The sequence below is a fragment of the Neophocaena asiaeorientalis genome, unplaced genomic scaffold (genome assembly GCF_003031525.2).
Source record: "Neophocaena asiaeorientalis asiaeorientalis breed wild unplaced genomic scaffold, Neophocaena_asiaeorientalis_V1.1 scaffold689, whole genome shotgun sequence".
Taxonomy (NCBI): Eukaryota; Metazoa; Chordata; class Mammalia; order Artiodactyla; family Phocoenidae; genus Neophocaena; species Neophocaena asiaeorientalis.
The window spans coordinates 360,770-377,940 of NW_020175666.1; the positions used below are offsets into that span (position 1 = coordinate 360,770).

General features: G+C 38.9%; 1 protein-coding gene across 1 annotated transcript in view; it reads left to right on the forward strand.

Annotated features, from left to right (window-relative positions):
- The window catches only part of CLIP4 (CAP-Gly domain containing linker protein family member 4), a 60,960-nt gene that overhangs the window by 18,203 nt on the left and 25,586 nt on the right, over positions 1-17,171 (forward strand). The window contains exons 7-11 of the mRNA XM_024731514.1: positions 1,346-1,582; positions 4,180-4,315; positions 10,156-10,296; positions 13,834-13,923; positions 14,737-14,880. Coding sequence (XP_024587282.1) covers positions 1,346-1,582; positions 4,180-4,315; positions 10,156-10,296; positions 13,834-13,923; positions 14,737-14,880 — 748 coding nt within the window. The remainder of the gene's footprint in view (positions 1-1,345; positions 1,583-4,179; positions 4,316-10,155; positions 10,297-13,833; positions 13,924-14,736; positions 14,881-17,171) is intronic.

The window sequence follows — 17,171 nt, forward strand, 5'->3', positions numbered from 1 at the left end:
GATCAGAATAGTTCATCACTGTCCCAGAAATTTGATAATATGTCTTCCTACCATGTTTTTACTTAGGACGAAACTGACTTGAATTTTAAAATAAAAAATGTGAGGCACTTGCAAACTAAATGTGTTCTAAAAGCCTCATACTTTTATCCATATGGATCATTTGAAGATAATTATTAGAGGAGAAGGAAAGGGAAAAAGTTTTCTGAGCAAAAGAATCTTGGTTCATCTTATTAAGAAAAGATTACAGTCTGGAATCTTTCTGATGAAGCCTGAGTTTTTGGTTAGGGAACGTAGAAGAAAGAGAACTTGTTTGAGGGTAGGACAGCACAGAGCAGCAGAAGGGCTGAGAGTCCAGTGGGTGCTGGACATGGACTGCAGTGTCATCCCTGCAGTAATTATGGAGATGATGCTGAGCGAGTCGTTCATCTCTCCTTGCCTAATTTTCCTAATTGGCAAACTGGAAATGGTAGTGATATCTTACTTGTTTAGTTGGTGTCTTCTGCTACAGTCCAGACTCTTAACAGGTAAAGATTTTTATCTGTTTTATTCACAAGCTTTTTCTTGCTGCGATAACCAAATGAGATAACTTATATGATAGGATTTTGCTTATATAAACACTGTGCAAATGTTAGTGGGCCTGTGACTGCCCATTTTTGCTTGCTGCAGGATAAATCCCAGCCCAGATTTTAGAAGTATCAAACCTATAGATTCTGTTCTTAAAATCTGAGTCACTCCATGAGTGGGCAGGATGGGTCGAGGTCACAGAGCCAAGGTGGCAGCTCTGGGGGAGGGGAGGGAGTCTCGGGTCTGGGGTTGGGAAGCCAGGCAGTCCTGTGACTTCTGTCTCCAGCCTGTGAAGCCAGGCTCGCTTCCCACTGACTGCCTTCCTGCTCTTCCCTGAGCCTGGACCTCGGTCCCCACCAGCTGAGCTGCCGTGTGTTCCCTCACCTCCCTGGACCTCTGCGCCAGTGCCTCTCAGCAGCGAGGCCCTCCCTGACCCCTGTGTGTGAATAGCCATCTCTGTGCCCGTGTTCCCTGTCCCCCTTAACCTGCTTTGTTCTCTCTGCCACTTTTTACCCTTTGATACACCATACGTTTTATGTGTGTGATTATATTCTGCCTCTCACCAGGCTGTGTGCTTTTTGAGGGCGGGGCTTTTGTTTTCTTCACTGTGTGCCTTTAGCACTTAGAATGGTGTCTGGCAGGTGGTAGAAGTTTAGTAAATATTTTTGAATAAATAAATGATAGATGAATTTAACTTACTTTTTCCAAAAATACTTTTATATGACCGTGTAGAGCTCTGAGCAGATATGAACTGAAAAATTTCTCTTCTCTTTATTTGTAGAATGACAAAGGACAGATCCCCGCTGACGTTGTCCCAGACCCGGTCGAAATGCCCTTAGAAATGGCCGATGCCGCGGCAACTGCTAAAGAAATCAAGCAGATGCTGCTCGATGCGGTGCCTCTGTCATGTGATCTCTCAAAGCCATTGCTTCCAAGTTACGATCGTGTTACTAGCAAGGTGATGCTGACGTCACTTGGCCTGAAGCTGGGGGATCGTGTCGTTATTGCAAGACAGAAGGTATAGTCAGTAGCTGCAGTCTCTAAAGCGATGTCCAAGGTCATTATGTGGCCTGTGTGCCAAGGGTACAGTGTGGTTTTGAGTTGTTTTTTTTTTTAAGTTCCATATGTAGGTAGAAGGATACTTAATGGAAAACCTGAAACTTAGATGCACGGTTACTATAAAGCATAATTTAAGAATATAAGCTATTCAGACTGAATAACGAAGACATCTTTATTTGAGTGGGAGAAAAGTGGAGCATAGTGGAGCTGCCGAGTGAATTTAGAGGCATCAGCCTGCAGGTCTTCCCTTGCAGCTCCCCGCTCACACCCCTCCTCAGTCCAGCCTGCAGGTCTTCCCTTGCAGCTCCCCGCTCACACCCCTCCTCAGTCCAGCCTGCAGGTCTTCCCTTGCAGCTCCCCGCTCACACCCCTCCTCAATCCAGCCTGCAGGTTTTCCCTTGCAGCTCCCCGCTCACACCCCTCCTCAGTCCAGCCTGCAGGTTTTCCCTTGCAGCTCCCCACCCCTCCTCAGTAGTGATTCTCCCACAGCTACTACTGCACAGAAACGGAGCAAAGGTGACCCTCACTGTTCCTGGGTGTTTGGCTTCTTGATCCCACAAACAGGGAAATCTTAGATATGATTTCAACCTGGTAATGAAAATGTATGTGGGAAAGAGGACTCCCAACTCCACCCGACTGAAGATTCTCTGGACACCTCTTTCTCCAGAGCCTCAGTTTCCAGGTGGCTTTCACTTGTTGCCCTTCTCTCTTTATAAAAACCTCATATGGGAGAGCTGTTTTTCTCTTTTTAGGGCCAATTGGGAGCTTGGTATGGAGAATGGGACAGGGAATTTGCGCTTGCATGTGGAATTTCTAAAATAGCTACGGCTAAATATCTGCGTGGGTTTGTGGGGAGTGTTACGCACTTTTCTCAGAAAACACTGAAATTTGAACATTTGAGTTACTAAGAAAGTCGCTTCAAAAAGGAAGGTAAGCTACAAACTATTACACTGAGAATGACATTTACCAACTTCCACAAGAATACATTCATGGACATTTGTTAGTTTTCCGTTGTCCTATCTGTGGAGCTAAAATACCAAGAAATTATGAACGCATAGCATTTTCTCCCCTTTGGATTAATATTCAGCTTCTTTAGTATTCCTGTCCTACGTCTGAGAATGGACTTTTAGAAGAGTTATTCTGTGTTTTTTTTACTACTTTTTATTTTGAGTAATTTAAAGCTATACAAAAGTAGAAACATATAACGAACATGCGTATATCAGTCGGCAGTGTTTACCTTTGTCACCTCACAGCCAGTCTTGTTTCATTTATATTTACCCCCAGTCTATTGCTTGTCTTTTCATTCTCTTAGGACTGTCTTTCAAAGAGCAGGTGTTTTAAATTCTCATGAAGTTCATTTTATCAAAATTCTATTTTATGGATTGTGTGTTTAGAATATCTGAAAATTTTTCTATGTTTTCTTCTAGATGGTTACAGTTTTAGGTTTTATATTTAGTTTTACATTTAATTCTGAGTTAATTTTTGGATAGAGTGCTAGGTATAGATAGGGTTTGTATGTTTAGTTCTCTGTGTTTCTCTTTTTTTTTTTAAAATAAATTTATTTATTTAATTTATTTATTTTTGGCTGCATTGGGTCTTCGTTGCTGTGCATGGGCTTTCTCTAGTTGCGGCGAGCGGGGGCTACTCTTTGTTGCGGTGCGTGGCCTTCTTATCGCAGTGGCTTCTCTTGTTGCGGAGCATGGGCTCTGGGCGCGTGAGCTTCAGTAGTTGTGGCACACGGGCTCAGTAGTTGTGGTTCATGGGCTCTAGAGCGCAGGCTCAGTAGTTGTGGTACACGGGCTTAGTTGCTCTGCAGCATGTGGGATCTTCCCGGACCAGGGCTTGAACCCATGTCCCCTGCATTGGCAGGCGGATTCTCAACCACTGCGCCACCAGGGAAGTCCTGTATTGCTGTTTTGGATGGAATATTTTATAAATGTCAGGTCAAACTGGTTTATAGCTGGTTTCAGGTTTCAGTTTTTCTGTATCCTTACTGGTTTTCTGCCTTCTTGGCCTGTTGATTATGGAGAGAGGTGTGTTGAAGTCTCACTGTGATTGTAGATTTGTCTCTCTTTTTAGTTCTATCAGTTTTCACTTCATATGTCTTGGAGCTCAGTTGTTAGGTACATATAGATTTAGGATTCTTATGCCTTCTTGGTCCGTTGACTCTTTTATCATTATTTAACGTCTCTTTTTATCCCTGGTAATATTTTCCTTCTTCTGAAGTCTACTTTGAGAGAATGTTTTTTTTTTTTTTTTTTGCGGTACGCGGGCCTCTCACTGTTGTGGCCTCTCCCATTGCGGAGCACAGGCTCCGGACGCGCAGGCTCAGCGGCCATGGCTCACGGGCCCAGCCGCTCCGCAGCATGTGGGATCCTCCCAGACCGGGGCACGAACCCATGTCCCCTGCATCGGCAGGCGGACTCTCAACCACTGCGCCACCAGGGAAGCCCTGAGAGAATGTTTTTGAAAGACTTCCATGATAAAGTTGCAAGAGTGGGAAACTTAGAATTACTGGTAGTACTCAAAAGTTACTCTGATTTATATTTTCTTTAGGTTGGAACATTAAGATTTTGTGGAACAACTGAATTTGCAAGTGGGCAGTGGGCTGGCATTGAGTTGGATGAACCAGAAGGAAAAAACAATGGAAGTGTTGGGAAAGTCCAGTACTTTAAATGTGCCCCCAAATATGGTAAGTTAGATACTAATGTAATGAGAATTAATTTAAAATAATAAAATTTTACTCTTTTATTATTTTTAAATAAAACCTTCTCCCCGGTTACTTATGTAATAAATGAAGCGACTGCCCTTTTCTTACTGTGAGCAATATTGTGCTTGGGAGAGGGTGTCTTACTAGGAGGGCACCTAGCTCTGGAGACCCTCCTAAATCCTGCTCATGGTGATGTCATGACTGAAGGAGGGATTTTATTCTTTATTACCAAGGAAATACAGAGCTCTAGAGGTTGAAAAACTTGAAAAATTGAAAAGCAAGTGAGGCCAACTTAATTACTGTGCTCCTGAGCTGGGATGATTTTCTTTTTCAGACAAATGTTTGCTTTATTTTACATTCTCTGTTTCTCTCGTATACACACACACACACACCTTGACACATTGATTTCAGTTTGCTTTTGTCACTTACTATGTTGTGAATATTTTTCCTTGTTGTGAAGTACTTTCCCAGAACATTAATTTCCCTGGTTGCGCAGTATTTGATCTTGTAGCTCGACAGGGAAGGCAGTATATGGTACAGTGTTGAAGAGTATGGGCTTTGGAGCCTGACTGCTTGGGTGTGAATCAGCTGCTCTACCTACCAGCTGTGGGACCTTCTTTCTCTTCTTGTGCCTCAGTTTTCTTCTGTAAAATGAGGATAGCAATTCCGCAAGAGTTCATGTGGGAATTAAATGTGTTGATAAATATATAAAGCACCTAGAATAGTGCTTGGTTCCCAGTAAGCACCCCCCAAAATGTTAACTATTTGCTAGCTGTTATGAATTTATCAAAGTCACCAGTTTCCTTTTGTCATACACTTAAGATGGAGCCTCATTTTGGGGTATATTATTAAAATTTTTGTTTATAAAAAGTGCCCATTACGTTAGATTTAAAAAACATAAAAAAGGAGAAAAAAAATCACCTGTATATATTTTGTTTATTTTTTCCACAAAATTTGGATTATATATAGTTAAATAGTCTGCATTTTTATCTGACACCCTATTATAATTTCCTCAAATCTTTAAATATTGTTTGAAAATGTGATTTTTTATGGCTCAATTTCCTTTAATTTTTCCAATTTGATGGGTGAAAATTTCTGTTTAAATTCATGTTATTCTGACTGTGGTGAAATAAAATACCTAAAATGTTCTATTGTAGCACATGTATTTTTTGTGTTATCTTGGCAATTGCCAAGAAATAATTATTCATATTATTTGCCAATTGAAAATTGGGATGTTAGCTTTTTAAAAAACTGATGAGTTTTTAAAAAATAAATGCATCTTTAGGATATGAAGCCTTTATATTTATTACAGATTTTTTGCCCAGTTTGTCATTTGCCTTTGAACTTCATTTGCAGTGTTTTTGGACATGTAGTTTTATGCAGTTAAAAGACTTTTCCTTTATAATTTCTTATAACTGCTTTTATGCTAAAGTAGATAGTTCTTCCTAATCCAGAATTCATGATAGGTTATGTATTTTATTCTTTTGAATGTTTTAATTTTTAAATACCACATTACTTAATTTGGAGTTTATTTGGTTATTGTATAAGGATAAGAATTTAAGTTTAGTTTTACTCTATTAGCTAATTTTGGCAACTGTCAAGCAGACTAAGGGCAAGATCAAGACCATTAGCAACACAGAGAGCAGATGTAAATCAGAGCCATGAGAAATGCTTAGATTGTAACAGAATGCACGTGGCCTCCTAAATCCCATCATTCCAAGGAGAGGCATGCTTGATTAGGACAAAGATGGGTACGCAAGGACCCTGTCTCCATCCCCTTTTACATACTTTACGGCAAGTTGGGGGGCAGGGGTCATGTGTTGGATTATATAAAAATGGGAATAGCCCTTCCTGCTGAGCCAGCTCAGTAGTCTGAGCCAGATCTTTGCTAAACTGTCAGTACTTGAGGTGTGGGGAGCAGGAGAGGCAGAGAACCCCCTGACTAAGCAGAAGCCAAAGCATTTGTCTCTTTTCAGCAACAGTTTTTTGGGTTTTTTTCCTCTCTCTAAATCTGTCACTTTCGCTTTGGCTTGTTGTACTTCCTTTAATATAAATTAAGTTCTTATAAATGCTGTAGTCTGTTTTGGGATTGTTTTGTCCCATTGATCTATTAATTGTAGCACATATTAGATTGTTTTGATTGTAAAAATTTTATAATAATTTTTTAAAGATCTTTTTAAAAGCAGCTTTTGGTTCATAGCAAAATTGAGAGGAAGGTACAGAGATTTCCTGTATACCTCCTGCCCACACATGCAGTTTCCCCTTTTATCAACATCCCTTCACCAGAGTGTACATTTCTTACAGTGGATGCACCTACATGGACACATCATAATCACTCAGAGTCCATAGTTTGCCTTAGGGGTCACTCTTTGTGTTGTATATTCTGTGGGTTTGGACAAGTGTATAAGGGCATGTATCCATCATTGCCATATTATAGAATGTTTTCACTGCCCTGAAAATCCTCTGTGCTCCACCTGTTCATCCCTTCCCACCTCAGCCCCTGGCAACCATTGACCATATTACTGTCTCCATAGCTTTGCCTTTTCTAGAATGTCAGATAGCTGGAATCATAGAGTATATAGCCTTTTAATAATGCCTTCTTTCACTTAGTAATTTGCATTTAAGTTTCTTCATGTCTTTTCATGGCTTGATAGCTCATGTCTCTTGAGCACTGAATAATACTCCATTGTCTGGAGGTATCACAGTCCTCCATTATTTCTCCATTCACCTACTAAAGGATATCTTGGTTGCTTCTAAGTTTTGGCAGTTATGAAATTTTTAAAATAATTTTTAATATTTGGTAATACAATTTTTATGTCTTTTAATAATCACCAAAGTGAACACATATACCTAGTTTAATAAGTTGTATTATAAGGTTTATTAAAACAACAGCTAAACCCTCTCCTGGCTTGCCCTTCCTTACTCTGAGACCTGTTCTTTAGAGGCAAGAACTTTTTTGACTTCTTTAGATGTATCTTCTGATGTTCATATTCATATTTTAAATAATATATGAATCTTTCCAATTTTAGACATCTATTGACTTCATACTATGAAGAGAAAGATTTGGTGTTCGTACTAAGTCATTTTTTTTTCTTGGTTTACTTACTTGTTTTGGTGGAGCACATCCTTCAGTAGCTTTTTGACAGAGGACTCATGGGGAGTGAATTTTTTGAGACTTTACATTCCAGAAATATGTTTATTTCTACCCTTACACTTCATATGATAGTTTAGTGGGATAAGGAGTGTTAGGTTGAAATTCACATTTTTTCAGTATTTTGAAGGTGATACTCTGTTGTCTAATGCAGTTTAGCAAACTTTTTCTGTAAAGGGCCAGGTAGTAAATATTCTGGTTTTATGGGCCATACAGTCCCTTGTTGCAGCTATTCAGCTCTCCTGTTGTAGTGAATAAGCAGTCGTAGACAATATGTAAACAAATGGGTGTGGCTGCGTTCCCACAGGATGGTACAAAAATAGGCGGTGGGAGGCTGTGGCTCTCAGGCCATAGTTTGCCAGCTATCATCTTGAGCTTCCACTGCTGCTATTTAGAAGTTCCAGAGTCATCCTTTCTTCTGTTTTTGTCCTTTTCCCTGTTTTTGGAAGCTTCTTTGGAAGCTTTAGCTTTTTTTCTCTTTTTTTTTTATCATTTTCTTTTTTCTTTAGAGTTTATACCATTTTTATTTCTTACTAAAATTTTAGTGGAGTTTTGGGAGGAATTGTGGTTGAACAAAATGGATCATGTTTATCCAGAAATTCATTACTCTTCTGTTTAAAAGTAATTCTTCCTTATGTGTTTATTTTTAGTTAAGCCTTATCATTGTATGTCAAGATCTGAGGAGAGTCCCATCAGTACTTTGAGTAGCATGAGATTCTGAACAGGAAGGTTAACCCATACACAGTGCACACTTTGGGCTTTGATTATATCCAGTCAGTCATTGCTTTAAATTTAGTTTTGGTTTTCCCAAATGATTTAGTTAATTAAAAAAAAAAAACAAGGAGAAAGAGCTATGTAGTTCATTCATTGAATGATATTATTGTGACATTAATGACACAGGTTTGAAAAATAAGTTATGGTCTGCACTCAAATATGTTTTGGTTTTCTATTTTTTACAGTCTTTCCTATATCCACACATACAACTTTTCACAGATATAATCATAATGTAATCAAACATACAACTCAATTTTTGTTCTCTTGATTTACTTTTCATATATTTCTATATTTCTACATAATCTTTATTGTTTTACTTATTAACAGTGATGTCACAGTTCGTAAACATAGTGGATTCATTTATTCTATTGCCAAATAATTGTTTTCTCCTACTTATAGTATTGCAGTGATGATATACTCAGGTATGCAGTCTTTTCCTCCTATTTGGATTATTTTCTCGTAAATTAATTTCCAAAAGTATGATTGGGTTATAATAGTAAACTAGAAATTGCTTTGGCTCTTGAAGTCTATCTTCTCCTTATAATATGCAAACGTAAGTTTGTAACCTTGTTCATACTTCTTAAGTATAAGTATTTCCTTATAATTAATGCCATAAAGTAAATTAGGTCAGAATTTTTGTCTTCAAATAAGATTTTACAAATTTACATCCCACAGTATAAAATAATTTATTTCTTCAAACCCTTGGCAACACTGGATATAATCGTCATCAAGCTTGAGTGTGTGTGTGTGTGTGTGTGTGTGTGTGTGTGCATGTGTGTGTATTTGGCAAGGAAAATAATTTAGAGAAAAAAATAGAAAGCAAATCTGATAGGCGGGGGACAGAAGAGAGAAAACATTGTGGAGAAGTCAAAAGAGCTAGGAAAATCAGGAGGAAGGATTGTAGAATCTGATGGAGGAAAGAATTTCGAGATTAGCAGAAAAGTAGTATAGTTTGCACTTGTTAGCTATAAACAAAGAACTCACTTTTTGTAATCTTGAGCATTTCATCAAACCTATTTTAAAACAAGTTGTTTTAATGTATTACATTTTAGTCATAATGTGTCTTTGTTAGATTAGGCGTAAACACTGAATGGTAGTGTATAATGTACATATTATGTCTTTAGTTTTTCTTCTTAAATGTCTTAGCCAAATAATCTTGGTATTTATAGTCCATATTCACTATTTCTAATGTCTGTGCATATTTATATATACTGTAATTTTATGCCTGGATACATTTCTTTTTTAATGGAATTTTATACTCCTAGCTGCAGCAAACAGGCAGCCCCCTCCCCCTGTCCCCACATACCTTCCCACACAACACACACTGTATTGTTTCTGTTGTCAGTTGTCAGAAGCTGAGGACTAAGCCTCTTGGGAAATTATATTTTGTACTCAGAAAGATTTTTTATATCCCTACTATGTGTAGGGCACTATAGTTAGGGACATTGGGGGAATGCAGAGATGAGTATTGGATTTTGTCTTCTAAAGTCTGGAAGATAGATAAAACATGAACATAAAAAGCTATAATATGGGAAAAAATATGTTCTAAGGAGCTATAGATAAAGGGACATGAGGAATAGTTGTTGTACTATATAGTGCACTGTTATTTGCCAGTACTTAGAAATAATTATAATTCTCTTTTCCCTGAGTTTCACTTAGTGCCTCGTTATGTTATGTGCTTGAATTATTGTGTATGTTGTTAGTCTTGACGACTAGATTGTAAACTCTCTGAGGGCAAGTACTGAGTGAGACGTACTTTTTCTCTGTCTCTCACTACAGGGCACCTAGTAGACACTAAAAAAGAACGTAAAGATTTATATTACTGAATGGCTGTACTTGTCCTTTTATTTGAAGTGCTTTTAATTGCTTAACACTAAAATTCTGCATTCTCTCTTAGGTATTTTTGCACCCCTTGCAAAGATAAGTAAAGCAAAAGATCGAAGGAAGAATACAGCACACACTCCTCCTACAAAAGCTGTACCTCTCGTCAGGTCCCAGAAGATTGATGTAGCGCATGTAGCGTCAAAAGTACATACTGGTAGGTCAAACCAGAAAGTTTGATATCTTGTTCATGTTTTACTTTTATCTGTGGAATGCCTTATATTTAAATTGCTTCACACTTTTTGGTTAGCTGCCTGTGAAACCTGCATTTAATAAAACCTGCAAAGTTCTTGGTTTATGATTTTAATCCCTGACAAGCGTTTTTCAGATTTGTTCCTTCCTTTTTTTCCCTTCTATTTCCATACTTTTATCACCTCCAATCTAACCTCAAAGCTAGACTTCTGTACCTCTGATAAGTATTTATGCAACACAACTAGCTTTATGTTTCTCACCTATTCAAGAATTTTAGTGACTTTTTTTTATCAGAAAAAGTCTCGACTCTTGAAACTGGCCGTCAGAGACATTTCTCCACACTTACTGCTTCGCAGTTGAGCTGTGGTTTGTCATGTCTCACTGTCCTTTGTGTACATGGTTCTCACTCTTCCCGTCATACTTTCCCTATCTCTCTGGGCATTATTTGACTTCTGCCTGAGGTTTGAGTCATTCTTTACCTCCTTACTCACACTCACATCCTGTTTCTCCATGAAAACCTCCCTGATGACCCAGCTCACTTCGATCTCCTCATTCTCTAATTTCGTATACACTCTAATCCATACCAGCCTGTTGCTATTTGTTATCTTGGGTTTTGTCCTCTGATTGCTTTATTTGGGTAGATCTTCTATTCTGTTAGAAAAATCTTCAACTTAAATGGACTGTGAGAGCATTTTGTACTTTCGTATTCACCGCAGCACATAGCACAGAATAGGTGCTTAATAAATGCTTGCTAACTCATCAATAACTGAAGCAGAAAGGCACGCTCCCATGACTAAAGGATTTTGTCTACAAATTTGGTTGGCCTTTCTGCTCTGTTCCACTGGCCTATTTGAATATCCCTGTGTTAGTACTGCACTTCATAATTACTATAGTTATTATTTTTTTCTTTTCTTTTTATTTTTTTTGCGGTATGCGGGCCTCTCACTGTTGTGGCCTCTCCCATTGCGGAGCACAGGCTCCGGACCCACAGGCTCAGCGGCCATGGCTCACGGGCCCAGCCGCTCCACGGCATGTGGGATCTTCCCGGACCGGGGCACGAACCTGTGTCCCCCGCATCGGCAGGCAGACTCTCAACCACTGCGCCACCAGGGAAGCCCTATAGTTTTTATAAAAAATAAATCTTGATATCTAGAGGAAAGCCTCCTATCTTTTTCTTGAACAGTGTCCTGTTTGGCCCTTATACATCAAACTTCCTTATAAATTTTAGAATAAGTTGTTAAGTTTCTTTAAAAAAAAATCTGTTGAGAGAGGGATGGGGGGCTGGGCGAAGTAGGTGAAGGGGATTAAGAGGCACAAACTTGCAGTTAAGAAATAAGTCACGGGGATGGAACCTACAGCATAGGGAACATGGTCGGTAATGTTGTAATAACTTTGTAGTGACAGAGGTAACTAGACTTATTGTGGTGATCAATTCATAATGTATATAAATGTCGAATCACTATGTTGTACATAGTACAGCTGAAGCTAATATTTATGTCAACTACACTTCAATTAGAAAAATAAAAAGGAAAATAAATAAGGTGATAAATATATCTCCAGGGCAAGAAACTATTATTTTGCAAGTACAAACTGGAATTATATCTCAAAAAAAGTGCTTGTCATAAAATTAAAAGGTTTTTTTTGCTCCTTAATAGAAAGTTAACTTCTAGACAGATAAATTAACAAATTATGTTAATGTTATTTTTAGTGTCAAAGAATAAAAAATATCCATTGAAGTTTTAGTTGGTGTTACATTTAAACCTTAAATCAGTTCGGGAACTGACATCTTCACAGTATTCAATCTTTTAATCGTAAGCTTGGGATATTGCTTTATTTAATTGGGTCCTTTAAAAATATCTCAAAATTTTATGATTTTCTCTACAGATATTTTGTACTTGTTTTGTTAGGTCTATTCCTAGGTACTTTAGACTTTTTGATGCTCTTGTAAATGGTATCCTTTTAACTTGAAACCCAGAAGTACACAGCAGATACGGAAAGAAAGCTCAAAGAGAAGCCCTCTATTTCTGGTCTGAGGAGCAGGAAAGGGGTCTTCTGCTAGACAGAAAGTGGAGGAAGTCCCTGTTTTCTTTTTTGATTGCTCTTTTTTACGTCTTTGGTTCTTTCCCACTTTTTGTCCATCCGTAATGCAGCCTTCAGTTCTTTCTGGTCATACCTCCAGTATTCGCTGGAAGAAACCTGACGTATCTCTCAAGACCCATATTGGAATGTGATCTTCTTGATGAGGCATTAATTTATCTTTATTACCATGATTATTGTCTCCTCCTTCTATGCTAGGGCTTATATCAAACATGTCCTCATATTATCGTTATTCATGTCTTTCTGCCACACCAAATTGAAAAGGTCTTCCTTTAGGGCTGGGACCGTGGCTTGTTTTGTTTGCGACGCTCAGAGTGCCAAGCTCATTTCTTCACCCAGAACGCTTTGTAAGTGAGTAGAATTGGAATGGATGCTTGATGGAATTCGAAACCGGGTGGAGTCCATTAGGTTTCTTATTTACATAGTTTGGTTCTGTAGAATTGAAACAGAAGTCTTAATATTAAGTAGAGTATTATTCATGAGCTCTCTTTTAAAGTCAGTTTTTTGGGGGAGTTGGGTGTAGTGAGAGTCGGGTAGTCATTCAGAGAGTACAGGGTTTCTTACTATCTGACTCTCACTTAAATGAATAATTGCTATAATGATTTGCAGAAATTTTTACCGCAAATTTACTATCTAAATAGACAGTCTGCTACAATGAACTTGCCTGCACACACCAGTGAAATCATGAGTTGTTTGCAGGCCTTAGTAAGCGTGCAGCCGTCATAGCTGTATCAGGTTTGCTTTACACGCTAGCACTGTGCAGACACACTAAGGAGTGCATTAAGTATCAGACACTTAGATAGCTGTGTTTAAATGCTCTATATTATTTAGAATTCCTTAGTGGATTTTTAAATAGGTGGAAAAGATACTTTAGTGATATTTGGGGAAATTGATTGGGGTTTTCAGATGGGCTTTCCCCTTTAAATAATGAAACATTGCCCTCTGCCGTCTGTGAATTTATCATCCAGCGTGTTCTCAGAAGAGGATAAGGTTTAGATAATGAGGGATGTCTGTACTTTAAAAAGCCAACACAGGGCTTCCGTGGTGGCGCAGTGGTTAAGAATCTGCCTGCCAATGCAGGGGATCACGGGTTCGAGCCCTGGTCCAGGAAGATCCCACATGCCGCGGAGCAACTAAGACCGTGCACCACAACTACTGAGCTCATGTAAACCACAACTACTGAAGCCGGTGCGCCTAGAACCCATGCTCCGCAACATGAGAAGCCCGCGCGCTGCACCGAAGGGTAGCTCCCGCTCGCCACAACTAGAGAAAGCCTGCGCGCAGCAACAAAGACCCAGTGCAGCCCCAAATAAATAAATAAAATTTAGAAAAGAAAGCAAATACATATTTTTGTTTAACGTTAAAGAAAATTCTTTCTTGCTGAAAGTGTGTGTTTGTGTTCTAGGATTAATGACATCAAAAAAAGATAGTGCTTCAGAATCAACACTTTCATTGCCTCCTGGTGAAGAATTGAAAACTGGAGCAGAGAAAGATGGTAATATAAGTTATAACTTCTATTTTCAAAATTTAATTTACTGATTGAACTTTAAAATGATATAGTGATATAGCTTATATGAGGCTAAAGTTTAAAGTTTGTAAGGGAAGAATCATTACAGCAAATACTTATCCTTAAAAATCCCCTAAGCAGCTGATAATAAAGTGTATGTATATATATATATATATACACACACACACACATTTTTTTTGTATAAAATCCTGTGTTGTGATTCTTATGTACACTTAAATTAGAGAATTACTGGACTAGATTAAGAGAATAAAAGGAAATTCCATAGTGTAGATGTCTTGATAAAAGCATTTAAAGTTGCCTTTAGCTGTCAAATCATTGGGTGAATAGAGCACAAATAGAAAATTCAAAAGTATTCCTGCTTGCCTTCAGGTTAACTCAGAACATTTTAATATTAAGCTTTTGTTACCTTAAAAACACATTAGTATGTTTTTAATATAAATAAGATGTGATTCTACTAACTCATCTTAAGTGAGAGATGAGAGACAGTGGTGGTTAGGATAGGTAGTTGGTCTAAGTCAGTGACATGACAGCGCTCTCCTATATGAGATCGCCATCATATAGTGTGGATCCTTTGAATCCTTAAAACTGCTTGGGCTATAAAATCTTGTATGTATGAACTACAGTATATTTTGATGAAATCAGGCATTTAATTCAACACTAGTTAATCCACACTGAGGAAGCTAAGTGGAGAGTTTCAGAAGGATTTACCTGGAAAAGCATCTCATTCGTTCACTTCTTATTTCCCACCCTCTGATGTGTTCTTTTCCTGTACTGTTTTAGTTACCCTGCTTGCATCCGTCAGCAGCTCCTCCTCTACATCTTCTTTGGAGCACAAACAGAGTCACTCCAAGACACTGAATGCAAGTGGCAATAACAAGAAGACAATGAGCAAAAGCCCTTCTGTCTCATCTAGAGCCAGTGCCGGTATCTATGGCTTTTTCAACCAGGCTTTCTTGGTGTTTTTTATCTTGGTTTGTTTGTAAGTAGATTTGCTCTTTTTAAATGTGTAGAAGGAACCCTTTACTTCAGTCAGGTTGAACTACTTGTTCCTTCCCTGTCTCCCCCCAGCCCGCCATCTCCCTCCCCTTCGTCAGCATACTCTGGATCTCTCTGCCTTTCCCTCATGCTCCTACCATTTTTCCTAGTCTGGATTGATTTCTTCTCTTCCTCTTGTATCTATGGACTCTAGCCCCTGTAAGGTTCATATTAGAACTTTATGATAGATCTTCAGATACTTGGAAACTATACGGTCTGTTCTCTTTCTTTACTTACCTCTTTTCTAATCTAAACCTAATAATAATAACTAACATGTCAATACATGTTATTTACTATTTCAGGTACTATTAAAGGAATTTTACATACCTTAGTTCATTTAATTCTCAAACCTATGGAGTAGGTACTATTATGATCATCTTCAATTTATGAATGAGGAAACCGAGGCTTAGGGAGGTTAGGCATTGGTGCACAGGGGCAGTTTCTAAGTGCACACCTGGGCTTCACCCGCAGGTCTATCTGATGCTTCGCTGCTGCCAGAGTCCGCCTCTGTCTCAAGTACCTTCAGCTCTTCTTCATGCTGTAGGGTCCCCAGACCCTTTCCAGCCTGCTGGTAGAGAGCTGAACCACTGCCTCTTGGTACAAGTCCAGTCTGAGGCTACTCATGCAGTTTTGGTGACCACACTATGTCATTGGCTCAAACAGAGCCTTACGCTAAGTCTCTTCGTTTTATGGCTTGACATAGGACTTTACATTTATTTTCATTTAATTTAATGTTTGAATTTTTATCCCTCTGAATTTTGTTTTTTACATCTTGTGTATAGCTTTTTCACACACTTTTGTGTTATCTTCTTATTTAAAAAGCATGCTTTCTCTATTTTTAGCCAAGTCATTGTTTAAAACTGTGAGAGGTTGACAGTGATAACCTTTTTAACTTGCTGTGAAGCCTGCATGGTCCCATTCAGTCCACAATTCTTCAGTTATGTGTAAGGATATATAAAACACGTTTTCTTGTTGAAATCAACATATATATTGAATTTACTGCAGTTCAGTTATTTACCTGCATAGAAAGAAAATGAAGGCACTTTGGCATAACTTATATTTTATTTATTTATTTTTAAAAAATTGTTTTATTTATTTATTTTTGGCTGCATTGGGTCTTCGTTGCTGCGCACGGGCTTTCTCTAGTTGCGGCGAGCGGGGGCTGCTCTTCATTGTGGTGTGCGGGCTTCTCATTGCAGTGGCTTCTTGTTGCGGAGCATGGGCTCTAGGTGCGGGGGCTTCAGTAGTTGTGGCACGCGGGCTCAGTAGTTGTGGCTCGCAGGCTCAGTAGCTGTGGCACACGGGCTTAGCTTCTCTGCCGCATGTGGGATCCTCCCCGACCGGGACTCGAACCCGTGTCCCCTGCATTGGCAGACGGACTCTTAACCACTGCACCACCAGGGAAGCCCATAATTTATTTTTAATGAGCCTTATAGTAATTACTAGATTCTTTTTCTAATACTTTTAATACTTGAACCAATATTTTATTGTAGAAAATGTTCATGACAGGATTTCTTTTTCTCTTTAAGATACTTTATTGTATGGGGGGAAAAAAACCCAAACAAACCCTCAGTAGTAACACTGATGTAATAAAGTTAAAAGTTGAGGCCCTGAAAGTGGAGAACCTGGAAACTTTGCTTGAATATTTATTTTCTGAGTAGATTCCTCTTCCCTTGAAACCAGTTTCTCTTTAATGCTGTGAGGAACAGAGGTGAAAAGATGCAGTGATGTAGCAATCCCGTTTGTCCTCATTTTATTTACATTTTAAGGCCCTCTTCATTTGGAATTTGGGCTTTTGACATTGACTTGATTTTAAAATTTATGTGTGGGTATGGAATTATCTTTTTTACCCTTTATATAAGGGTATAGTTCTAGTGTGCTTACATACTTAACCTTTTTTTCATTTGTGGACCTAAATGATAGTAGAGAAGAAGAGAGTTGTCAATTAGAGTGAGAAGGAGGTCCTTTTAAAAGGGGAGGGAGGGGCTTCCCTGGTGGTGCAGTGGTTGAGAGTCCGCCTTCCAATTTAGGGGACACGGGTTCGTGCCCCGGTCCGGGAAGATCCCACATGCCGCGGAGCGGCTGGGCCCGTGAGCCATGGCCACTGAGCCTGCGCGTCCGGAGCCTGTGCCCCGCAATGGGAGAGGCCACAACAGTGAGAGGCCCGCGTACTACAAAAA